At 41.7% G+C, this 19,578-nt stretch overlaps 1 protein-coding gene across 6 annotated transcripts in view; it reads right to left on the reverse strand.

Moving 5' to 3' along the window:
• Positions 1–1,074: 1,074 nt before the first annotated feature.
• fat1a (FAT atypical cadherin 1a) overlaps positions 1,075–19,578 on the reverse strand; it is a 76,458-nt gene continuing 57,954 nt past the window's right edge. For 3 of the 6 annotated variants that reach the window (XM_038713035.1, XM_038713034.1, XM_038713036.1), the window contains exons 14-29: positions 18,770–19,156; positions 17,424–17,638; positions 15,443–15,580; positions 15,103–15,246; positions 13,355–13,552; positions 12,037–12,633; positions 10,736–10,958; positions 10,501–10,632; positions 10,197–10,354; positions 8,916–9,384; positions 8,039–8,192; positions 7,584–7,694; positions 6,817–7,454; positions 5,636–5,770; positions 3,773–3,808; positions 1,075–2,664 (exon numbers count right to left, since the gene is read on the reverse strand). In XM_038713035.1, the coding sequence (XP_038568963.1) occupies positions 1,994–2,664; positions 3,773–3,808; positions 5,636–5,770; positions 6,817–7,454; positions 7,584–7,694; positions 8,039–8,192; positions 8,916–9,384; positions 10,197–10,354; positions 10,501–10,632; positions 10,736–10,958; positions 12,037–12,633; positions 13,355–13,552; positions 15,103–15,246; positions 15,443–15,580; positions 17,424–17,638; positions 18,770–19,156 (4,406 nt within the window). In that variant the 3' untranslated portion in view covers positions 1,075–1,993. The other 3 variants (XM_038713039.1, XM_038713038.1, XM_038713037.1) reach the window with 3 other exon arrangements.

A 19,578-nucleotide genomic window follows, 5' to 3' on the forward strand; every position in this document is an offset into this window, starting at 1 on the left:
TGATTTCCAAACACTTTCTTAAACTCATCTTGGCTGCATGACATGAGATTGTAATGACCCATCAGTTGGCCGCTGCTTGTTAACAAGTTTAACCTTAGTTACTGCGCACATTATATTTTGGGTTACTTAAGAGTGGAAAGATTTATGTTTCAGTAAGAGTAATTCCAGTGTTGGTTGAACTTGCTGAACTGAGTAATTATTGCATACATTAATTGTTTCATTGTCATCTGTCGCACGTAACTATTATATTACTAATTAATTTATATGGGTAACATTCAAGTTGCTATTTCAGTTCCCCTTGGCTGTTTCTGGGGGACAGAGAAGTGTGTTACATGCAGAGAAATGCAGAATGAAGTTGTGTGTGTACTGTCATGCCATCTTGGTGTTGAATTAAAGACTATTCAAAAATAAATTGTAACTGCTTATTTCCCACAGGCCTGAAGGACAGGAGAACACTACAAACCTAGATATTAGGGTTACACAAGTTAAACAGTTTTGTTGCACTGATAAAAATAATTTGAACTTTATATACAATTTTACAAAAAGACTATACAATATGTTTAGATATCACCATGTATTGTAGTTCACTGAAAATGACCGGAAATAACATTAATTTAAGCAAGTTCTATTACATATATTATGTTTGTTTGCATGTATATTGTGCAACTAAAGATTATTTTTATTTTTCTTCCAATAATATTTCTCAAGCCAATAGCCAATTCATCATTTGGTTGATGAAAAATGCCCATCACACTAAAACCCAAGTAGCTTCTTTTTCACATCCTAGAAGCCGGTGAATTTTAGGCATTTTTGCATAAAGAGTTGCCAGAGTAATAAATATTTTCAAAATTGCTGCAGATAAAATTTTCTGTTAATTGACTAATCATTCAGCTCTACTGGATTGTTGTATGTGCATTGAAACTGATAAATAAAAAACTAAGCTAAACTAAGCAATCAATCATTTGCTTTTTGCAAAAACAATAATATAACATATTGTAACCAGATAACCAATTACTAAACCTTTGTTCAATTCATAAATATAGTTTGGAAATAATTACACACAGACAGCAGATATATTTTTTAGGAATAATTTATTGCCAGTAGGAAAGCGTGAGCTTGTGGCAGTATTCAATAAAAACCTTAACAAGACCATAGCATTGCTCACACACACACAGACACCTGAAAAAGTCATGTGTCCATGGATAACTCTGCACTATAAATATATTGGGTCCCATTTTCTTGGTGGAAAAATAAAGAGGTTCCAAAGTCAAAATTTACAAACAAACAAATAAAAAAAACAACACAAGAATATGCAGTCGTTCATTAAAGACCCTTTTTGAAATGAGCAGGAGACATTAAACTTTACGAGTACACTGTGTTTCGGAAAAGCCACGCTCTTTCCTTCTCTCTTTTTTTAATATTTCTTTTTTGTGAATGTAAGCACAGTAAGGCTGATAATGTCACACCATTTAACTCTTTTTTTTTTTGTTGAAAATAAAAGCATAGAATATCTACAAAACCTAGTAAACTTTCAAATCAAAACTGTACATTTAAATTTACATTGAAAATGAGGACTTGTATAAAAACATTTTGCTTGGTTTTATTTATAGAAAGAAAGATGAAATATTCTTCTTTTCATGATGCTATTCCTGTTGAAACATTGAAATGTTGACGTTCAGACAATCCACTTCCGGCGTATGACGACAGTTATTTGAAGCAATGGCACCAACCCAAAAGGGCAGTGCTGAGCAGATGTTAAGATGCTACAGAGTCTCACCTATAACTTCTTCAGGTCTTCTCAGCTGATTGGCTTTCCACAACCAGTCTCAACAGCCCCTGTGTTTTGACTCAATTCATCATGTGTGAATGTATGTATGTGTGTTTCTGTTGTGTTTTCTTTGTACACGTACTGTGCGTGTTTAGTGTGGTTAGTGTGTGAAGGACTAACATAAGGTGTAGCTGTGGGTTCAGGCACTTTTGTTTGGATCCAGTGTCAGACTTCAGTGTGCTGTTGGGAGTCCAGCCCCGGGATGACCAGCCGCTCAAAGTGGCCCTCATCGCCGCTCTCGTAGTCGCTTATCATCGCCTCGGACTCCTCGCAGCACGCTGACATATCCGAGCAAGAGGCTGTGGATGTGTACAGAGAAATGGACATGTTGTCTAGAGCTGAGGAGTCAAAGTCCCGACTACAACCTAGAGGGTAGCCCCCTCTGTAGCCACCGGTGCCCATGGTGGAAGCTGGGGTGGTGTTGGCTGAGGTGGAAGTAGCACCTTGGCCCTCGGTGTCGCTTGCGTAGGAGTGCTGTGGCAGGTACTGGTTAAGGCTGTAGAGCTGGGGCAGGGCCGGGCGCTGGCGGACCCCGGGGGAGCTGTCCGGGCTGGTCGCGGCGGTGTCCAAATCTCTGGCCAGTGGTCGCAGTGTGTCACAGCGGTCGCCGTACTCTGGCAAAGGTGGTGGCGGCAGGTCGTCGTGTGCAGGGAAGTCCTCTGGCGGGGGAGGGAAATCGCTCTCAATGTCCAAGCCGCCGGGATAGTAGTCGGTGTCGATGGCACTCGGGTCACTGTACAGAGGGGCGGGCGACTCCACAACCTCATACTGTGGAAACTCCTGGATTCCAGGAAGTTGAACACTTGGCATCCAATCAGATGTGTCCCAGTGATATCCTGTTTGATAAAGAAAAGCCCAAAGCAAAAACACACTCATTAGTATTCTGCAATAAAGCTCAATCACACACGGTACAATTATTAACACTTAAAAAATACCCAAATGTTAATGTTAAAAACCCACACCATGCAACAGTAACACAGTGAGTTGTTTAATTAATAAGCACTTAACTTCACACGGACACATTCAGAATTAAAGACACAGTAGAAAATAACTTTTCAAGATCTATTTCTGTCTCCCCAAGTTATTTGTTCAGTTTTGTTGTATGCAAAAAATAGTTTTAGTATTTGTATAGCAAAATCCCTCTTTTTTCTTCCTGTAAGAAGTTTATATATTTTGGATTAATCATCTCAAACTCTACGTGTACATACATCCAATCAAATGTGATTTGCGGTGACTAGCTAACGCAGACATTTAAAACTGCACTTGACCGCTTACAGCTCCACTGCCCTATCTAATAAGCCATGCCCAAATCCGAGTGATCCTATCAAATGTATAGGATTTGATTTAAATCTGTCTAGCAATTATACCTTCCCCATTCTGTTTCACATTCAATTAAATTACAAATTACAAAAGATAAAGACTCTCCAACTTCTGTTTCACTGTGACTTAAGGGCAGTGTTGCCCTTCCCTCCACCACTTCACCAAACAAATCACATTTAAAAAAATATAATGGAACCTTCAGGTTAACTAAAACACTTTTACATTTCAGGGTTTCAAGCATTTTGATAAGAGTTACTGTAAATTCTGTGACAAACTGAAACAGTAATAACACAGACACACGCACAAACAACATCCACCCAGTCAGTCAAATCTCCAGTTAGTTACTGAGCAAAACCTTTGATCGCGTAATGCTCGGATTAACATTTTGTTTAATGTCACAGCATCAAAACCATGCATGCGAATATCTTTGGGGCGATACATAACCTTAACGAGGCAGACATAACACCTTATCAGGCCGCTGATGCAGAAAGTGCTCAAAGTCACGCCAGCGTGGCCTTACAGAGGAGGTTTAACCCTCACCTCATTAAGCTTTGGGGTTAGTGGTTAAGGTGGGATCGGGGGAACACCAGTGAACATCAGGCAAACAAAGATATAAAAAGTCACCTCTTGGGTTCTTGAGATCATGAGCCAAAAAAGACTCTTTACATGAGGCAAGAAGAAGGAGAAAGAGAGAAAGAACAAGTCATATTAAAACCTGAGAGGAAAGAACAATCGGCTAAGAACATGAATGACATGAGGACAATGAAACACTGAGAGACAAAATAATGATAAAGAGTGGGATAGGTTAATTAACAGACAACAGGTCTGCCATTTTCTTAAACAGACTTCTTGAGGTGTGTAATCAAAAGTTAGCAAAGATCAATGCTGAGAACTTGAAGGCAACACTTCTGTGCCTGTTTAATTTAGCATTTGCATATCTTTTTAATTAGCAGCTGAATAAAAGCAAGATGTCAGGGTTGGATGGGGTTTGTTAGTGTAAGATAATGGCAGCTCTACAACCTACACTTCACATCCCAACACCAAGGACAAAAAGTTCTAGCAGATGGAAGCAATAAAAGAGTACCTTCTCCTTCCACCGTGTCAACAACAGAGTTGACAAGATGGATTACTGTCACTACGGAGGCTTGTGAGAGGCAGGGGGGGAGGAGAGTGGGTGGAAGAGATGTAGCATTAGTACAAATGCTTTTATAATTTAAAAGACAAAAAAACCCCAACAAAAACACATATGGAGTGCATGGTGGTGGAATTGATGCCAAAGAAAGCGACACTTCCCACAAATGTCGCTGTCCGTGTCGCTGGACACACTTTTCCCCCCTTTTCTGTGTTGACACTGAATGTCAGGAGGGTTTTCATGGCTGGGCACAAGACAATGGTGGAAGGCAACACAGTGTGGGGCGGGGTGGGAGGGGTTTTGTTTGTGCAAGATAACAACAACAACATACTGAGATGCTACTGGGTGCCACTGACAGTACAGATGGAAGAATCAGTGAAATTCCCCGGAGATATAAACACATTTCCAACCGTAACACAGAGAAAAGCCTGTGTGCGTTTAGAAAACAAACTGAGGAAATAGAAATGACCTGTTTAGGAAATATTGAATTTATAATCCAATTTGTGATTCCGTCTAAATTTTCAAGGTAAGAGATGAAGGTTTTGATGACTTGTGAGCAGCACAATCCCCATCATGATATCCCAGTAATGGCACAGGGTAATATGTATGCTATGAAGTGGAAATGGGAGAACATAAAATAAGCACGATACCCTTTTGATATGTTCCTTGATGTTTGCTTAAAACACCCATTTGTAGCTACATTTTGAAAAAAGAAAACAAAAACAGACAAACAAAAAGAAGAAAAGGCATGCTTGTGAATGAAAAAAGGAAAATGCAGACACATGTCAAAGTCAATGACCTCGTGAATGATTTTGCTTTATAAGTCATCAAACTCTTTTTTACGCAGGTAAACTGAGCGGTGGCAGAATAGAAAACAGTGTCAGAATACACATATCTATATATGGATATAATCCCGGGAGAATTACACAGTACACGTTGTTGTGATTGCTTCCGTCTGTACCAGTAGTGATTGAGGACTTACAGGCTGGACCCCCTATTTAAAACCTTGTTCTGGATCTGTGGACTGATTTAATCCATATGGGAGCTGAAGCCCCGCAGCAAAAAGAAAGAGAAAAGAACATGTGACCGCAGAGCCACCATTTGGGCCATCCATTCTGAGCATGCAAAGAAACAGCGTTAGCATAAAAATCAACACAGCTCTACAAGACAAAGGTAACTGTTGCAAAACATTGCAGGCTGATCACACAAAAGAAAAGTGCAATCAAGTGCAAAATGACATCTCATTCATGGATGTGTTAGAAAACACGGCATTTAAAAAAAAAAACAATGCTATCTAGTTAGTTTTTCTCCAATGGCTAAGAGGGTAAGATTGAACATGCTGAATGGCAGCATACCGTTATCGTCGCAGGACTCTGACTGAAAGGAACTGAGGGACTGGACCTCAGACATGCTGCCCCTGGTGTTGTAGGGGTGACAGGCACTGTCCTCCAAAGGCTTCTTGGTCAAGCAATCCAAGTCCACCACTTTAGCTTGAAGAGAATGCAGAGTTTGATTTTAGTGTATACCTATAGTACATCGATGAGGAAAAAAATCCTCCAGGGTAGGACATAGCAAAATGGTGTGGGATGTGCAACAATTAAACTTTGAATAGTCACAAATGCTGCTTTTCCATACGTATGGTACTTTTCTACATGTAAATAGTTGAGATAAGAAATTAAAAGTATCTTTTTCTAGAGGTACTATATGTCACAATATAGCAAATGTATGCAAAATCACATAAAATATAATCAAATTAAGGTCCACTGTTATGCATGAGGCCAAACTCTTCACTCATTTGTCTTGGAATTTAGTTTAGAATTGACTTTTTTAGAATTTGGTAACACTTTATTTTAAGGGTTCCTGATTTCCTAACAACTTCCTGGCAGGTTTCCTGGAAAGAGCTGCATAATTTGGTAGGAATTACAGAGGAAATAGAGATAAAGTTATTTTAAATAGACTTTAGCTAGTTATATTGGGCTTATAAGCAATTGTTGATTTCCAGGGGAATTTGAAAGCACATCTCCACTTAATATGAATTCATTATTTATTTATATTTGGACACATTAATTGTCTGCATATGCTGAATTGTATTTTTGCCTTTAGAAACATTTACAGGTTTAACAAGCAAATAACTGGAATTATATAAATTAGACAGTGCTCTATTTGCCCTATAATTAGTACCAAATTACATCCTTTCCAGGAAACTAAGAAAGAAAATAATAAGGAAATTGTGGACCCGTAAAATAGTGTTACACACAATTTCACTAAATATCATAATGATACGATTCCACTGAAAGTCCATGCTAATTTTAAATTATCCACTCCTAGTCCTGTGTAAATTCATGTCTACATCGCCTCAGCAGCCCTGCCAGGATTAGGGGCCACCCACACTAAGAATGTGTGCACCTACAATAAAAAGAACATGTGTTTAATGCCTTAAATACATTAAATGTCACATAGAGGTAATTTGGAACTCTGTGCAACTCCTGCCTAGACACAGGTAAGTAAAGCAGTTGAAACCTAGAAGCAAACTTACTATCATAGTCATAGTCCCAGTTGGGCTTCTGGATGGAGTCACTGTCTGAGACTGAGTTGGAGGGAGGGGGAGGCGGGAGATTGGGTGCTACGCTGCACACAGCAACAGTCTTGCGGTGTCCGTGCACAGAATCTGGGTTGAAGGTGCTGAACTCCGGATGCTCCGGGATGGCTGAGCCCTCAAATGAGTTCCTGTCCAGGTTGTTTCTTGAGTCGCTTGGAATGCTGGGAGTGTAGGAGATGGGCCTTACAGGGACCTGAGGCGGGATGTCGGAGTAGATGTTCTTGTTGAGTTTGGCGTCAAAGTAAGGTCTCTGGAGGAAGGAGTGGGGCACGTTTGAGCCATGATGTTTGTCGTCGTCGGTCTTCGCCTTGCTGCGACAAGCCTTCTTGCGGATGATGATAAAGAGGAGGACCAGGATGAAGATGCTTGACACAAAGACCACAATGCCAATCACCTCCTCCAGGCCGATGTTCCAGGAGGTAGAGATGAATTCGTTGCGCACTTCGGTGCGGAGTTCACACATCTGCCCGCTGAAACCCAGTGAGCAGTTACATTTGTAGGAGCCGTATGTGTTCTGGCACTGGCCTCCGTTGGCACAGGGGTTCTTGATGCACTCATCAACATCACTCAGGCACCTGGATAGTAACAATGGAATTTAGTGAGGTGTGTTTGAGGTTGAAATGCTGCATGTTACAAACTGCTGATGCAAAAGATCAGACTTATTCAATCATTTAGCGAGTTCAGTTCACTCAAAAATAACATACCTGTCTCCGTGGAAGCCTGCTTCACACTCACATACTGGACCATCCAGACTGTCAATACACTTTCCACTGTTTTTACAGGGGTTGTCTCTGCAGTACGGCCCCAACTGGCACCTGAATTCAATACAAGTTTACATATATGAAGACTGTTTTTGCAGTGTGAAAGATTTGTATTCAGCGGTGAATTAGTGAAACATGCGTTTAATCTTGCTACAGGATAAATTACGTTGTGAAGTAATGGGTAAGACATAATTTATTAATACAGATGACCAGTCTACAAATTCCCCCAGACTTGATGAATGCAGGTTCAAACTCAAACTATGAATATTACTACTCAACATTAGTCAGGCTTCATTTCAATCTTAGAAGTAACCCCATGGCTATAAAATAAAGTGATGTTTGGAAAATGTTCACGTTTTCTATTTATAATTGAGACCAAAAAGACAAAGTTGTAATACCTTTGTCCTGAGTACTGCCCTCTGCACTGGCAGTAGAAGTCGTCTGCACGAGGTACACAGGTGCCCCCGTACAGGCAGGGGTTGGAGGCACAAGGGCTTATGCCAATCTCACAGTGGGTGCCCATGAAAGAGGCAGGACACTTACAGAAGTAGCCTGTGGAATTCAGAAAAAAAAGAAAAAAGACTTGACAAAAAGACAAGACAATGACACTGAGCAAGTGGACATTTTTTAACTTACGCTACTGTAAATTCTCTATTCTTGTCTCTTTAAACAGGTAAAGGTCAGCCACACATAAAGGCCAGGGTGAAATAATCTAAATTACTGGGACTTATGATTTAATGGCTCACTTGGTAAATTCTGCATAATTTACATTAATTCCTGTTGTACAGAGCCACGTTATGCTTACCACACTTTTTTTTAATTGAGCTGTTACTGAAACTCAACGTGTCCTGCAGATGTTTTACAAAAAGCCTTCTAGGGATGGTGAGGGATTATGCCCCCTGAACCGCTGGCTGGTTTTTAATAGGAAACAGATGCACAAATGTTGAGTTTGCATTAACAAAAAACAACACTAACTGCAAATGAACACAGCCCAGGTACACATCAGAAAACAGCTCTAACAGCCGTTGACTAAAACACAGATTCACCTCTTTAGCTGCTACACCTGGTTGCAATTGGCAGAAAAGAAGCTATGTTCGATTTGCAGTTAATCAATACATGATCAGGTAGGGAATTTAGAGCACGATTAAAACTCCTTTTATTCACCCCCAGACCTAGCAAAATCTACTCAAGTAGTATATCAGACGAAAACAGACAACTTGAAATTTGACTCCAGGGAAAATCTGAGTGCAATGAGGTGAGCAAGACATTATGAACCTCCATTAGGCAGCGAAGTGCAGCTCCCTCCGTTGGTGCAGGGGTTGCTAGAACAGCTCTCAGCAGGTGCAAGTGCACAGCCCGGAGCCACGTCCACGACGTCTTCCAGCACTGCGTGGGCCCGGTGAGCTTTGGTGTTGAGAGGCAACTCCAGGCCATTTAGGGTGATGGCCTCCATGCAGCCGCGGAGCCCGTTAGTGACAGGCAGGCTGCGCCCGTGGCGAGCCGTAGCGAGCTGGCGTACGTGACCGCCAAAGTAAATGCTGTTGTCAAGGTTGAGGGTTCGCAGGGTGCCCGGTGCCGTGCCAGAGGCGGCGTGCACCCGGTCCAGCACAAGCTTAGCGTAGTTTCCATCCACCTCCAGTGAGACAGTGTGCCACTCCCCGTCGTTAACCTGGGCGCTGTGGACCGACACGAGGCCGGGGCCACTGCCGCAGTCAAACTTGTACTGCAGACGGCCGTTCACAATCTATTTTGGAGTCAGAAAAGACGGAGTTAGATCATGATAAACATTCAGCCTATATCAGACTCTTTGTTTCCCTTTTTGATTGACACTCCACAAGATTAGAGCTAGAGCGGAGAAATCGTAATCAAATCATCAAGCCACTGTTCTAAATCCCTCCTTATCAGAAAATACAATGTGCATCAATGTACTGCCATGAAATAATAAATCTTTATAAAGAGCAAACTCATTTCTCCCAATAACATCACACACTACTAGCTTTACAGGAAAACCGTGTAATTTCTGTTCATGCCTCTAAATAAAACATGTAGTAGTTTGGAGATATTAAAAGCCTGACATACGCTGATAAACAATAACTGCCTCTTTGCCAGCCAGGTTTTAGTCTAAAGTCTGGTGTGCAGACTGCTGTACCAGACAGACTCTAAAAGGAATGTGTGGAAAACTGCTCTCTGTTTCCCTCCCAGTACTAGAATAGCTCTTGCATGTGTATTTTTTTTCAACCCACCACCACATTCCCATAGTCCCATCATGTGAAAGGGGTTTTTAAAAATGGCTTTTTTGAGCCCTTCAGCGCAGTTGGTTGGTACACACGGCTTGATGGTCTCATGGGAGGGCAGGTCAGTTATGTCTTCATTAAGCCCTTCTGATATAAAAATACTGAGCAGAAATAAAGACAAGCTAAAAAATGCAGAGGAACAGTCTAGACTCAGTTATGATAGACTCAATATCCTCTCTGTTTTAAAGAAGCTGGAGGAATAAGTGTACTGTTATGGCTTAATAATGAGGCTGGACAAATACATTTATACACACACACACACCTCAAGGATGCTGTAGTCGGTTCCTTTGGCGTACATGACAGTAGCGTGGCTGGAGAAGGTCCTGAGCCTCAGAGACAGTTTCATCAACTCCTTGTTCTCATTCTCCATCAGATGGTATTTCACATAGCCGCTGCCGCTGAACGTCAGCGAGTGACCGTCTGACGTCAAGCAAAAACCATGTATTAAAGAAAGCTGCGACAAAATCTTAAGAAAGTCATTCACCAAGGTCTCGAAAAGAGGAAGTTGGAAATAGCTGAAGGGCACAAGTATCTGGGAACCCAGATTAAGATGTGGGTGGTCTTACCGGAGCATTTGCCCTTTTTGCCCTCTGGACACACACAACTGTACGCGGTGTCTCTAGGATCTGCCACACACTCCATACCCTCGGGACAGGGGTTGTTCTCGCACATGTTGTTCAACACGGGACACCTGCCACCTAAATGTAGACATGCTTCCACTCAGAATGGGAGTGTCTAACAGAATATAAATGTGTAATGGTACATCTGTCTGTGTGTATACACGAGGCGCAATCAGTCTACCTTCACACTGGCAGGTCGCGGTTCTCAGGTGTCGTGGGGTAACGAAGCTGAGGCGAGCCGTGCTGTGAGTAGACACGGCGTTCTTATCCAGGGAGATGACCTCGTCGCAGAAGCGCAATGGGCAGTCCAGACCCGCGCACAGCTTCTGCACCACCCGCACGATCCGAACCCCCGTCATCTCCTCGATCACGGCTGCGGAGGAGTTCAGCTTTCGGAAGACCACCTGAAGACAATTGAAACATGAACACCCAGAAGACTCAAAGACGGGGATAAATGCTGAAATTTGGGGGTGGTGATGGCGCATAGATAAGATGCTTGTCTTTGGTGTAGGAGACCTGGGTTCAATTCCCACTGTGAGACATCCACCATTGTGTCCCTGAGCAAGACACTTAACCCCTAGTTGCTCCAGAGGCGTGCGACCTCTGACATGTATAACAATTGTAAGTCGCTTTGGATAAAAGTGTCAGCTAAATGTAAATTTTTCCTCTGTTAATCCATGTATTGAATGACAAAAAATCTGCAACAATATGGATTACCGATTATTGACTGAAGTCAAGTTTTGATTCTGAGTTTGGACTGATGGTAAAATAAAACAAAGAATTTGAAGATGTCACTATGGGCACTGATATTTTAATGTGCATTTTTCACAATTTTCTGACATTATATAGACAAAACGATTAATCCATTCATCTGGAAAGTAATCTGCAGAATAATCGATAATAAAAATAATTGTTAGTTGCAGCCCAATTCACGGGTTCCAGATTCTCAAATGTGAGTATATGCTGTTTTATTCCATTTTTATTCCTGTAAATTGAATAGCTTTGGACTGTTGCTGGGACAAAATAAGTAATATGAAGATGCCATGTTGGTCCTTGGAAAGGTCATGTGTGATGGCCATTTGCCATTATTTCCTGAGATTTATAGACTACACTATTAATGTGTTTGCCCAAAAAAATAATTAGCAGATTTTTCAATGAACCCTAATGCGAATTATAAAATGTTTCACTTGTAACTATTCATTTGTAATTGTAAAACACTGAGCTTTTCTCTTTTTTACATTATCCCAAACCTAATATCCTTGGCTTTGGGATGTTGGTCGGACAGAATAAGTAATTAAACCACCTTGGGCTCTTGGAAATTGTGACTGACATTTTTCACAAAGACTAAAGAATTAATTGATTGATGATCTTTAGTTGCAGCTCAAAAACACAGAACCATAAAATCTGTGGCCTCAACAACAAAATAACAGTTTGGCACCACCCGCTACAAAATGAACATCTAGAAACATAAAATGCTCCTACCTCCTGAGATTGGTAGGGGCTCCCAGATCTCTCTAGAGTCAACAGCACATCCAGATCTCCTTGCTCTGAAGGCTGCAGACTCACTAACTGGACTTCACTCCTCCTAACTCCAGCGATGTTTCTCAATGCCCGCTGGAAGTTTCGCCAGTAGTCCCCGATAAACTCCTCTGGGGCGATATTAGCAAAGCGCACAGCAATAGAGTTGTCCAGAGCCTGACGAGCTGCTTGCCTAACATGAACGGTGACATCAGCAGCTGTGGTAAAGCGTCCGTCAGTCACCGTCGCATTGAGTGGGTAGTGGCCCACGTCGAGCGGCCGCAGGGCGATAACTTTACCATCAGAGGCGGAAACTGAGAACAAGGCACCACTCTCATCTGAGGATGAGGGAGAAGAGGGGGCGAGGCTGTAGGTGAGAGTGTCATAGATGTCTTGGTCGGTGGCGTGGATCTTTCCCAGGACGCCTCCGGGATATTCATCGCTGGCGGTGGTCACGAAGATGTCCAGGGGAAAAATCGCGGGAGGGTAGACGCTCTCCTCGATTACACGTATGCTGATGAAGGCGGTGGAAAACAGCTGAGGTTTGCCACTGTCTGACACCTAAACATGAGAAAGGAGAAGGAGACACATGCATGAGGAAATACTGTGCACTGTAAGTTTTATTCTCCCAACAGCAGAGGGCAATCAAGCGCTTTTGCTTATATAAGCTGATGGCATGTACATACTCTAGGTGCTTAAATAGTGGATATTTAAGCCAACAGCTACATCTACAGATCATGCATTTGAAAATTCACACTTTCACACAGATGGTCATCAGCTCTACAAGAAAAAAACCCAGCCATGACTCAAATCTGAGTTTGCATCTCGTGTGTAATCAGACATCACACTTAGATTTCATATCCCATCTGCCCACTCGTTTTTTTTCCTCTGTTCTTTCCTCTAAGGTGACACATCGACACCCAGCACCTCACGTGATCACGCCTACTCAAAGCAAATATCTCTTATTTATCATTGTCCTATGAGATGCACTCTGATGCAGCAGCTCTGTTCTGTGTTTATTTCAACTCAGCATCAAATATACAGTTGTTTGCAAGGTGAACTGCTTTATTTAGAATACATTTAAAAGGTTTAACAGATGGAGACACGGAGATGAACATCGACTAGTTGGGTTAAAAAAGGAGTAAGACAGAGCAATGAGCAAGCGTGACAGAGAAAAGGTACAGAGACGGAAAAGAGGGACGACAAATAAATCAGGTTGCTGTGGCTTGACGGTTAAATCAATACAACCTCTCAACTCTGGTTTCTCAGTGCTGTGACTCACCTGTGCTTGAAGTAGGTAGTGTTCTTTACTCTTCCTATTCAGCGCCCCCACGGCCACCAGAGCTCCCTGCTGATTGATGTGGAAAGCATCGCCCTCGTTCCCGTTCACGACGGCAAAGGTGAAAGGGGGGCCGTTGTGGGAAGCGTCCCGATCGGTTACGGTGAGCTGAAGAACACTTGTGCCTTTTGGTCGATTCTCCTGTGGGATACAAGAGAGGCGTGTTTAATGTTTGTGGTGAGAGGACGTGGGTCTCACTGATGCTCTTCAGTTCAGTGATGTTTGACAATGAGTTAAGACGTACACCCACAGAACACTGCTGATGTGGGAGAAAATGGAAAAACTGAAGCTCTCCGATTTATTTTATCTCAACAACACTGATCACTTTTAAATGGCTGTCTTTTTAAATAAAACCTGCAGTAACAGATTGCTTGGGGCAGCAGTGTCACAGTGTGAACACAACATTGACATATCACCTTTTAAGTTGATATGGTGCACTTGTAAGCAAACTGTTTCCGACATACAAATCCTGATAACTGTAAGTCCAACATTCACTTCCCCTTTTAGCTTTATTTATGGTATCTAACAACTCCTGAGAGAAGTATCTCTTTAGTACTTCCATGCTCAACTACCTAGTTGCCAACTGTTTGGTGCAGTGTACAGTACCAGCAGTGGCTCTTTAGTGTTTTCTCGCGGAAAACCAGAAAACCAAAACAATGAGCTGAAAGACGAGTAATAATTACCTGTGAGTTATCACTTCTCTTTTTCTGTTTATCGCTTTTCTTTTCTGATATTAAATTACTGATTAAAGACGCTTAAATTTTTTTTGCAAAGTTACAGATGACTTCATCTTCTGCTCCTGTTATTAAATCTGGTTCTGGTATTTGTCAGTTGTCCTTGTCCAACAGCTGGTCCACAATTTTGTTGTTACACTACTTGCGGTAAAGGAGTTTCAGAGTTATGTCTTTTCATGTCCCTGAATGGGCTTCAGAGCTGTCCCTTCTGTTGACTCTTTCAAGTTTATTCTCTAGTGTTGGTAAAAACGCCTTGTATTCCTGGTGGTGTGTACAGTATGTGCCCTGTTTTTTTTGTGTGTGATCTGTTTAAGTGTGATTTTGGGCTTCACTTTGATCTAGGCTCCACAGTGAGTAAAATAAAGCCAGTCAGGATTTTTTTCTGAGGCAAAACAATGTTTCATCCTGAAGTGCTTGAGCTGTGTGCAATGTGCCTCCTCACAGTATCTCTTAAATTGCTTTTTCAGTTTTCTAAACAGACAGGAAAATTGGAAACAAACCATCCTCACTTCTCTGGAATCATTATTTTTTGATCTCCCAAACGGGAATACAGGTGCATCTTCTTTCATTCTTCTCATTTCTTCCACGTTTTCCCTTTCCTCCAGTCAACCATCTACTATCAGCTTAGTATCATGCACATTCCACTGTTAATCATTCCTTCCTAGATTTTCCCCTCCATCCCTCATCTGCATTCTTACACTTAACATGCAGTCTCTGTCTTTCAATTCCCACATTGTCCTTCTTTCGCCCCGGTCCATACCTCTGTTCTTTTTCCATCCTCCTACTTGCTTCTTGACATTCTAGTCGCACAGCCTCCGATAATTTCTTCCTGCTAATCCCTCTCTCTGTGTCCACTGCAGTCTCCCCTGCACCTCCCCCTCTCTTTCCATCTACTTCATTCTCATCCTCTCCACCTCTAATCATCCATCTACACTGACCCCCTTTCACCCGCCTCACCTGGATGATGAGGCTGTAGTTGGCCTGGGAGAAAAGCGGCGGGTTGTCGTTGACGTCTGAGATGTCGATGTTGATCATGGCGCTGCTGGAAAGAGGCGGTACCCCGTTGTCTGAGGCTACCACCATCAGAGTGTACCCTGAAGTCTGAGAAAGAGAGCGAGAGTATTACTATACATAGGCAAAGCTGCTTTTGTAAGCAATAATGCAGCGGAGATCAGGAAACAAGCTTCCCTATTAGGCCTGACATGACAATGATTGGATTCTGTATAGAGTGCAATTAGTTCCTCAGCGGATTAACCTCTATGTGTACAGTCAGCATTGTATCTGCTTTTTCTCTTACTCTCTCTCTGTCCAGCTGGCGAGCAACTTTCAGCTCTCCTCTGATCGGATCGATGGTGAAGGGGCTGCCCTGGTTACCGTCCACGATGGAGTACCGCACTTGGTCGTAAGAAGGCCCGTCTAAATCCTCAGCCATAACCTTTGAATCAATCACACAATCAAACAGATTAGCAATCAACAATCCTTGAAGATAGCCTCTAACAAGAATTTAACATCAGTTATGTTATATATATATATATATATATGTGCTAAAGGCCCCCCAAAAATATTTTCTCAATCAGCTTCTTACTATGATCGATGTGGCCCAACACAAACAGACAATTATCTGCCAAGTTTGGAAGAAAACTGGTTATTTCACAGGAGTGATTTCTACATTTGTGCTTCTGTGTCTGCTCTTCACTAGTTTAAAGTGGGTGGGTGAGTTGGAAAAAAACCTGAGGTCATCTCATTTTATGTATCAATCAGGATTTTACAACATTTGAATTCAAATCTGATGACTGTTAGCGGATTTTTGAGAACCACACCCACAGTCCATGAATATTTATTGTTAGAGAGAAAAACGTTTGATTTGAAATCAAGTTTTCTTGTTTCAGTTTCTCCAGAGATTTTTTCCAGTTTTTCTGTGTTTTATCTGTATTTCAATCTGCCGGATGTTTTATGAGTCTGTTGCATGCTGGGGCAGCTGGTTGAGGGTAGCAGACGCTAACAGACTCAACAAACTGATCCCTCCCTCTAAGTGTCAAGTGTCTAGTTAGTTATTAAACTGGACCTTATCATCTGTTTTTTGCGCAATATTATCTGTCTAGAAATGAATGTGCAATATTTTCTGCTGCTATTCTGCTGCTATTTATTCACAAGTACTGCTCACAATAACAATTCTTTAATAATGTATATATTGTACATACCCACACCTTTATATTTTTCTTTATATTTTATATTTATACACTTATATTTATATATTTCTTTATCTACCTACTTTCTATTATTATTTCAATTCCTTATGCCTTGATAAGTGTGCAACTGCGACAAAAGAATTTCCCCTCGGGGATCAATAAAGTATTTCTGATTTCTGATTTTACATCACATTCTGAATATCCTTGGGTTTTGGACTGGACCTTTGAATCTGACAACCACTGGCCGACTTTTTTCATTTTGTTCTTTTCTGAGATTTTATTGAAACAAATGAATTCATCAAGAAAATTATCACTGATTAATTGATTAAGGAAAATAATTAGTTGCCGCACAACTACAGCAATATCATATATATGCATATGACCTTTCCTTTCTCCTGTGCACCCTCCTCCACACACACACACACACACACACACACACACACACACACACATACACACACACATACACACACTTAAAACCCACCAACCATTACATTTTGAAAGGGATCCCCAGGGAAATCAGCAGACTGTGAAAATTTACAAGTAGGAGACTGGCAGGTATTAAAACAAAATTTTCTGATGTATAATTTATATTCGGTTACATTAGACACCGATAAATGGCCATAATCAGAGGTCTTTTATGAGGGGTGGCAAGAGGTTGACAGGAATAGGTGGAGTGAATATTTAACATGCAAAAGGTAGAAAATTCCTTATTTTGGATTGGGCCTTAATGAGTCAAATGCCTTTATTCTAAACAGTTTGAGAATGCGGGTTAGATTATGCACAAGAACAGCGGTGCAGTGAGCATGAAAAGCATCAGTCCTAATTTAGCTGTGCCACCAGATGGTGATTTACCACAGGTGCAGATATGTGATAGTGTATGCAGTGAGTAATGGGCAAGAGAGGAGAGAGGCAGGGAGGGAGTTAATGAGCGATTGAGTGAGAAGGTGAACGAGCTGACAGATTTATCTGAAGTTAAGAGAGAGACCGAGAGAGATGAAAAATATCTTTCACCCTGCATGCACTTTTATAGTAATTATGAGCCATTGGCCCACAACAAGCACCTACTGTGTGTCTGCATATTCTTACCACTATCACTGTCTTTCCCAGCTCAGTGTCCTCGCTGACGACAGCCGTGTAGACGTCCTGGCTGAAGGCAGGCCTGTTGTCATTGACATCAGTTAGGTTGATGTTCACAGTGGCCATGTCGCTGAGTGGTGGGGAGCCACCATCTGTAGCCTCTATGGTGATGTAGTATTCATGGGAGACCTCGTAGTCCAACGGCTCAATCACAAAGATGTCGCCTGAGGACAAAGACACAGCATAAAGGCACAGAGGTAAGGAGAGCCAGTGTCATGTTACAAGACTTCACACTTAAAGTACCTCAATATAAAAAAAACACTGTACACCACAAAAAAAGCACAAATCAATGTGATGAACTATTGTGCTTGTATTTGCAGCATTTTTTGTGGTAACCTACTGTAACTTGTTCTTTTTTTTGCTCTTGTCATAACTTTTGGCAACTGGTTTATAACTCTTCATGCAAACATTTTCTGCTGAAATGCACAGCAAACCAGGAGTCAAATAGTCATCAGTCACTGACTCTCATTTGAAATTCAAAAGTTATGCTTGGCTCAGCTGCTTTGGCTTGCAGTTAGACAACAGAGCAATTTACAATGTGTTGTTCTTCGTGTTGCAGCGATGCAGCTAGCCAATCACAGTTCAGCTGGAAACAAAGCAGTTTGTTGTTTTTGAAATTCAAGTGAAATTCACTGATGAGTTTCATTTACAAATATTTTTTTCATTTGTACAATTCATTATACATTTTTGGGTTGTTTGTCCCTATATGGCAATATGGCATGATACCAGGATAAAGTAAGACAGGAATGCAGACTGTGTCGACTCAACAACAACTGAATGGTATGGGTGAAGAAGAAATTGTTGGGTCTCTATAAATAATATTAATAAGAGTATGGTCTAGACCTGCTCTATATGAAAAGTGCAATGATATTACTTTTGTTATAAATTGGTGCTATATAAATAGAATTGAATTGAAAACAGGGACGTAAAACATTGCTACACAGCGTTACTAGTGGTCAAAAACTCAACAGTTTTTATATTCAGTGATGCAATGCCTAAGACACATGCCTTTGGTGTGAGAGACCCAGGTTTGATTCCCACTGTGACATCCGCCAATCTGTCCCTGAGCAAAAAACTTAACCCCTAGTTGCTCCAGAGGCATGCCATCTCTGACATATATAGAAATTTTGTTGCTTTGGGTAAAAGCGTCAGCTAAAATAAATAAATTCACTTTCAAATATAACTGGATTAGTTACTAGTACCATTTTTATTACACCAGCAGTACACAACAGTGAGAAAGCTGAGAGCACAGTAAAATCTAAGCTCTTTTGCATTTATTGAATGCTTCTACATACCAGTGCGAGGGTCCACGCTGAACATGCCATGCTCATTGCCACTGATGATGCTGTAAGAGATCTCTCCATTAGCGTCTGTGTCTCGGCTGGCTGCCTGTACTCTGAGCACCTGTGTGCCCACCACCACATTCTCAAACACGGTCGCCGTGTATTCGCGGTGCTCAAACACCGGCGGATTGTCGTTGATGTCCAGGACAGATATCACCACCTGGCACAGCGAGGAGAGACGCGGGGATCCCTGGTCACTTGCACGGGCCTTCAGCTCATATGCCGACTGCACCTCACGGTCCAGGGGACGCTCCAGGCTTACTACACCGGTGTGCTCGTCAATGGAGAAAAATCCATCAACAGAATCGACCAATGAGTAGAGGATGTCGCTGTTAAGACCTGGAATGACAGACAAAGGATAATTCAGGGGGTTTTTGCAAGATGAATGTTACTTTTGTAGTTCTGACAATCATTCCTGTTCGTTATTATGTGATACTTCTCAGTTTACAACCTCCCAGACTGTCTGTCTGCTCATGATGCCTGCCCTACTACCCACGTCTCAACAATTAAGCTGGAGAGTAAAATGTTATCCTCATCAATAATATTGATAGCTACATCAACAGAAATACTACTTTAAGTACTGGGCGTAAACAAGCATGTTGATTTTTATACAGACGCATTGATTCTTGAACGACTAAAATCGTCCCCTTGTTATTCTCGTTCCAGAACATCCATCTTTCACACAGCCTCCGATAAACCGGAGCTGTAAACGTCTAATCCATGCCATCCTCATAACTCATGTCCTCCCACTAGCAAGATGC

This window comes from Micropterus salmoides, unplaced genomic scaffold, assembly GCF_014851395.1.
Source record: "Micropterus salmoides isolate LMB-PRFRI ecotype aquatic unplaced genomic scaffold, ASM1485139v1 Ms_hic_scaffold_12, whole genome shotgun sequence".
In the NCBI taxonomy this organism is placed as follows: Eukaryota; Metazoa; Chordata; class Actinopteri; order Centrarchiformes; family Centrarchidae; genus Micropterus; species Micropterus salmoides.